The sequence below is a fragment of the Brachypodium distachyon genome, chromosome 5 (assembly GCF_000005505.3).
Source record: "Brachypodium distachyon strain Bd21 chromosome 5, Brachypodium_distachyon_v3.0, whole genome shotgun sequence".
Lineage (NCBI taxonomy): Eukaryota > Viridiplantae > Streptophyta > Magnoliopsida > Poales > Poaceae > Brachypodium > Brachypodium distachyon.
In genome coordinates this window covers 4,258,980-4,265,647 of record NC_016135.3, presented here as the reverse complement: position 1 = coordinate 4,265,647, position 6,668 = coordinate 4,258,980, and the positions used below count along the sequence as shown (strand labels likewise).

The following is a 6,668-nucleotide window of genomic DNA, read 5'->3' as shown; positions in this document are numbered from 1 at the left end:
GATGGCTACCATGTCCTTGGGAAGAAGAAGAAGAAGAAGAGAGTTGGGAATGGGAAGTGCGGAAGTTGAAGAGGCGGAATGAAGATGAAAGGGTGGCAACCGCAAATGCCTTTTCTTCTTCTGAAAAAAAAGGAGAGTGCAGTTTATATACGGGAACCACTAGGGATCGAACGCCCCTGGCGATTGATCGGCCTAGCTGATCGCCGTTGGTTTGGTTAACCTGGATCGTTGGATCCCAACATAAGGTGTGCTCCTTTCTTTCCTATTTTCCATGGGACTATTTTTCTTTTTTTTGGGGGGGGGGCACTTGTGTATTGTGGACTTCTGTCTATTGTAAGACAGAACTTGCCGGCCGTAAAGAGTGAACTCCCCTACAAAAATATTTAATGACTGTACTCCCAAAGTTTACATAGCGAAGCTAATACATTAATCACAGTAACAAGTTAAACTTCTGTATATTGTTGGATAGAACTTCCCAAGGAGCAAAGAGTGAACTCCCCGAATAGAATATGACTGAACTCACATAGTTCCCATAGCGAAGCCAACATATTTATCACAGTAACAAGTTAAATTGCTGTATATCACATGAGTGAACTTCACGAGCAGTAAGAGTGAACTTTCCTAACAAGTATGACTGAACTCCCATACTTGACACAGCGAAGCCAACACATAAATCACAGTAACAAGTTAAACTTCTGTATATTACAGGACAGAACTCCAGAAGTAGTCAAGAGCGAACTTCCCTAACAATTTTATGACTGAACTCCCATATTTAACATAGCGAAGCCAACACATAAATCACAGTAACAAGTAAACTCAGACGATCTTTTTAAGTGGACTCCCCCCTAATAGTTCTGAATGTGTTTGGAACGCAGACTACTGCAGCCTTGCACTACGTCTTGTTGTACGCATTGGTTGTACCTGCTCTTCGGGGCCTTCCTCTTGAGCAATCTTCTGTGATTCCAACTCCATCTGCGCGCGAAGTTGTTCTTCCAGCTGCAACTTCTTGCAAGTTCTAGCATTGTGCCCTCTAATTTTCCCACGGTTGCTACAAGTTCTCTTCCCTATCCTTATCCCCCGAGTTTTGTTGCTCTTCAAGCTGCTTTTTGAGGATCTCATCCTTGTCAGGGCATGTCCGTGAGTTGTGCGAAGCCTTCTTTTTGCATATGCTGCATGTTCTTTGTCCTTCTGGAACAGCGGGAGTTGGTTTGCTGTTTTTAATAGCTTCAAGAGTTTGCTCATTCGTCACTTCTGTCTGGCATTGTTCTTCCTCCTCACCTTCTCCACCTTGATCATCTTCATTTTCATCATAATCTTCTACATCGTCCTCATTCTCATGATCGTCTGTTTGGTCTTCATAATCCTCATCCTCATCCGTGTCCAGAAGCTGTTCGTTATTTGCTATTCCTACAACCTGTTTTGCAAGCACATTTCTGATGCATATCTTTTCTTTATCCATCATGGGGGAAGCCCCGTACACCTTTTGATGGGCCTCAAGGAGCTTTTCCGCCATCTGCCTCTTTTTGCATGTTCTTGCATTGTGCCCTGCTATTTTGTTGCAGTTGCTGCACAACCTTTGACCTCTGGGGTTTCCATGGGTGTTGAGCTCTGGTTTTGGACGGGCAGCTGCAGTGGCATGGGCAGGTGCAGGCGGTTCATCCTTCTTCTTCTTGCTCCTACTTCCTTTTGTTTTCACGACTTTAGGTGGCTGTGCATGAAGATATGTCTTTGTTCCTTCTTTCATCGTATCGTCCTCCGCCGGATTTGTTGTTGGAATATCACCAGAGAGTGCCGGCCCTTCCTCATGGCAGTCTTCTGTGTGATGATCTGCCTCAGCGTTTGTTTCAATCTCTTCTTCATCCATTCAGGAATTCAATTCCTTGAAAGCTCGCATGCCTGCATTGAACATGTGGTCCGATGACATGCCTCTGTTCACTGTCTTCATCGCCTCGTTGAACAGCATTGTTCGCCTGTACTTTAGGGATGTCCCGTCCTTGGCCGTCATTTTGTAGTCCCTGCGGTTAAACACCAGGTCGGCAACTGCATTCTTTGTGTACCTCTTCAGTATGTATCGCCATGGAATTTCGTCTAGCCGCAGATGTTCAAACACAGCTATCACATGGAGGCAGAACAACCTTGAAATTCAACAGTTTTTGGTTTGTTGTGACAAGTTTTCCTGTTAAACTTTAAATGCACACACGACATTTGTATATTTTCTATAGATCTTACGCAAAAAAAGGCAAAAAAAAAACAATACCTATGTGCTCCCACAACTTGCATTCGCACTCAAGTATGCCCTCTGCTTCGTCCGCTAGCACACGGAACTCGTGACTTGACCATGCAAATTCCCTGCTCTGATTGTAGTGGTGCACAAGGAATTCAGTTGTGTTTTGCGAAGACGTTTTAATTCTGAAACCGGTGCTATGGAATTGCCGTTCCCGGAACACACCATACACGGCCCTAGTGTAATGCTCTAGAATTTGCGCATCGAAGCCATACCGTGTTAATGGCTTCATAACTCCCTGCAAATTAGTTTAACAAAAAAATGAGAAGATCAGAAGTTAAACTTTCACACGGTAGGCATGTGAACTCCAGGGCTTTGGCTAAATGAACTTCCAATTTTTATTTTTGCATACCATAGAAGCTATTGCCTCGGCTGCTTCCGACTCATGCCTTGTCTGTATGCAGTTGTTAACTTGCTGTGCAAAAATGTGGAGATCATGTTGTTCTCTCACGAATCCGTTCTTCAGCACATGGTTCATGCTCTCGCTTCGCTGCGTAGATGTCATGCATGCACATAAAACATCTTTCCAGTAAGCGAAGATCCATGTCTTCCTCTCATTCCAAAGGTTAACCATGACGTTGACATCATGGAGATTGTACTTGTTGACCAGTTCATGCCATGCAGCCTCAAACTCCGTTGGCATAAGCGGATGATTCAGCACCGCTGGCAGTTGATCCTTCAGGTCAGGGAACAACTTGTACAGCTTCCCCAGCGAATCCTTGTGTTTTCTCATAATGTGCCACCTGCACAGCTTATGAAGAGATCGTGGGAATATCTGTGGTATAGCCGTCGCCATCGACGGACACTGGTCTGCATGATCACACAAACAGAGAAGTATTTTTTACATTGTTATACTAAATCAATACAACAGAGTAACAAGATTGTACATCCTTTTTTTGTGCATTCTACCAGCTAGTGAACTCCCAAACCTTCATCATGGGAACTCCCCGCAAAGGACATGTGAACTTCTAGACAGGGGAATAGGTAACTCCTACCGCCTGAGAATAATTGAACTCCCACACAAAGGACATGTGAACTTCTGTCAAGCATGAAACATGGGAAGCAAGAATATTGGTCAGGAAATTTTCACAACCCAGATTAACAAGACCACTACACCCCTTTTTTTGCAGCCTACCAGCGAGTGAACTCCCAAAAACTGAACAAGCGAACTCACACACAAAGGGCATGTGAACTTCTGTTAACAGGGGTTTGACCCTCCAGATTAACAAGAATACTACACCCTTTTTTTGCAGCCTAGCAACTAGCGAACCCCCCAACCCGAACATGTGAACTTCTACACCTTTTTTGTTTTGCATCATGCTAGCTACTGAACTCCCCAAATTGACCATGTGAACTCTCATAAAAGGACAAGTGAACTTCTCTTTTTTTAACAGCCAAAACGATTAACAAGGCTACTGCACCAATGTTTTTTGCCGCCTATCAGTCAGTGAACTCCCCCAAATTGAACATGTGAACTCCCATTAAAGTGCATGTGAACTTCCGTCAATCATGAAAATATGGGGAACAAGATGTTTGGCCAGGAAGTTTTGTCAAACTAGATTATCAAGGCTATTACGCCCCTGTTTGAAGCGTACAGCTAGCGAACAGAGAAGTAGATAAATCTGAACTTTCAGGTTCATAAAACAGAACTTCCATTTGCACTATTCAAAAGTAGATAAAAAAACGGGGAAGTCATGTTTTTCTGTCTAACCTGTCAGCATGGGGATTGGTTGCTTCCCTCGCATGCATTTCAAGAATGTGCTGAACACCACTTGAATGAATCTACACTTTCATCACCCATCAATGCAACACCAAATATCGATGAGAGCAAATGGTTACTGAGGCCGACAAATACCGCAAGGGGTAAGTGGAACTTGTTTGACTTGTATGTAGTGTCGAAAGTGATGCAGTCGCCGAAATCAGCATAGGCAACTCTGCAGCTTGCGTTTGCCCAGAAAATGTTATTTAGTCTGTTATCTTCGCCGACATGCACATCGTAGTAGAAGTTTTCATTTTCAGCTGTCATATCATCAAAGAATTTGAAGAGTTTTTGCACATCATGTGCAGACTCTTTGCGTGCATTCTTCGCTTTCCTACAACACATGTGTGCACAAATTTTTCAGTCATTTGCTACTATCAAATTCAACAACTAAATAATCATGCCAGCAAGGGGGGGGGGGGTAGAACCATATGTACATGTTCAACACATCTCTATTATGACAACCCAGCTTGTCACGGCCACCACTCAGCCTGGTAAGGAAACTCATGATGTTAACATGTTTGACGGTGCTCAATTGGAGGTCTTTTATGTAGTCCTGCAAGGTTGGGTTGACTCTTTTGTGTGAATGGAGGAAAACTAGCATTGACGGACTGAGGGTCAGCTGGTGGTTGTGCTCAAAGTGGATCCTTTTTATGACGCAACCACCATCAGCATTCATCTTCACGCCCATATGAGCCTTGCACCCAATTTTTTTACTTGCTCTGCCACGCTGCCGTTTGCCGTCATGAACACTTGTCGTGTACTTACCCTTCCTGGTACACCTTACGTAGCGACGATACGCGTTGCGCTGGCTCCTCTTCAAACCGAAGCCTGTGTGCTTGGCGTATGCATTGTAGAATTCAAATGCTTCATCAAACGTTCTGAAATGCTACCAATGACTGGTATCAGATTTTCCGGGAGCTCTGGTGCCTGCAAGTTTTTAGCAACAAAAAAAAATCATGTGTCGGTAACGTACTTACACAGAATTGTTTTCTTTTTTCTCAGGGAATTTACAGTGAACTTCCATTTTTTTACTCAACTGAGATCACTTACGTGTGTGTAGCATTGTTGGGTTGTAGGAGTACCTTCCCGAAGATTGATGGGATAGGGAGGTGTGACATTTGCTTTGTGCAGCAACGGATCCCTAGGAGGCATATGACTTGAACCTTGATTTCTGCCTGCATTTTCTTCTACTCGAGGCCTTTGCGAAGGATGCGTGTTTGACTCTTGCTCCTCCTCGGCGGCGGACTGCACAAATGTTCCGTATCTCTTTTTAATTGGCAAATGAACAGTTCTGTCACTGTCTACGCCATTCGACCATCTTTCTGGAATGCGGTATACTGGCTCTACGATAGTTATTTGCCCTTCACACGCAATAGGTGAGCGTGGTGTCTTAGCGGGACCAGACCAACACAACATCTCAACTTCCTCTTGTTGCAGGGGCGACGTGGCTGGCTGCATGTGGACTGTCTCAAGGGGGAGAGTGAACATATCTTTGTTGTTGAATGTGCTTGTATGCTGCCACACCCTCTGAACTTCTTCTACACCCAGCCTGCGCCCCACTGGGATCTCTATTTGCTTCTCACTTCTGTCAGGAACTCAACGTCGCGGCATACGCATCACAGGTTTAACAACAGTTATAGGGGCAGCACAGATGATTGGAGAGCGTGGGGTCGGTGGAGGTCCTGACCACATTGTAATTGGATCCTCCTCGATAGCGATTTTGTTGCGTTCCACCACATCTGCGGCATGGATCTGCAAAAGAAGAAGTTTTGCCAATGGACTAACAAGATTACACATCCCTTTTTTGTGCATTCTACCTGCTAGTGAACCCCCCAACCTTCATCATGTGAACTACCCATAAAAGTACATGTGAACTCCTAGACAGTGAATAGGTAACTCCTACCACGTGAGAATAATTGAACTCCCACAAAAGCACATGTGAACTTCTCTCAAGCAGGAAAACATAGGAAGCAAGAATATTGGCCAGAAAGTTTTTACAACCCAGGTTAACAAGATCACCACACCCCTTTTCTCTTGCAGCCTACAAGCGAGTGAACTCCCAAAAACTGAACAAGTGAAATCCCACACAAAGGGCATGTGAACTTATGCTAAGCAGGGAATATGGGAAACAAGATTATTTTTGTGAGGCAGTTTTTTTTGCCAATCCAGATCAACAAGGACTTTTTGTTTTGCAGAGCACAAGCTAGTGAACTCCCTAGTCTGAATATGTGAACTCTTTATAAAAGTGCATGTGAACTTCCGTCAAGCATTAAAATATGGTAACCAATTATTTTGGTGATGAAGTTTTTGCCAATCTAGATTAACAAGACTACTACACTCATTTTTTCTGTAGCCTACCAGTCAGTGAACTTCTCAATTTGAGGGTGTGAACTCCCATAAAAAGTGCATGTGAACTTCTGTCAATCATTAAAATATGGGAAACAAGATTTTTGCCAGAAAGTTTTGCCAATCTTGATTAACAAGGCTACTACACTCATTTTTTTGTAGCCTACCAGTCAGTGAACTTCCCAATTTGAAGATGTGAACTCCCATAAAAAGTGCATGTGGACTTCTGTCAAGAATTAAAATATGGAAAACAAGATTTTTGCCAGAAAGTTTTGC

The 6,668-nt window shown here is 43.7% G+C and overlaps 1 protein-coding gene across 1 annotated transcript; it reads right to left on the bottom strand.

The window, feature by feature from the left end:
- Positions 1-1,048: 1,048 nt before the first annotated feature.
- LOC104585513 (high mobility group protein B1) lies at positions 1,049-1,864 on the bottom strand. The gene has a single exon (XM_010242430.1). The coding sequence runs from the start codon at positions 1,862-1,864 to the stop codon at positions 1,049-1,051; it is 816 nt and encodes a 271-aa protein (XP_010240732.1).
- Positions 1,865-6,668: the final 4,804 nt, after the last annotated feature.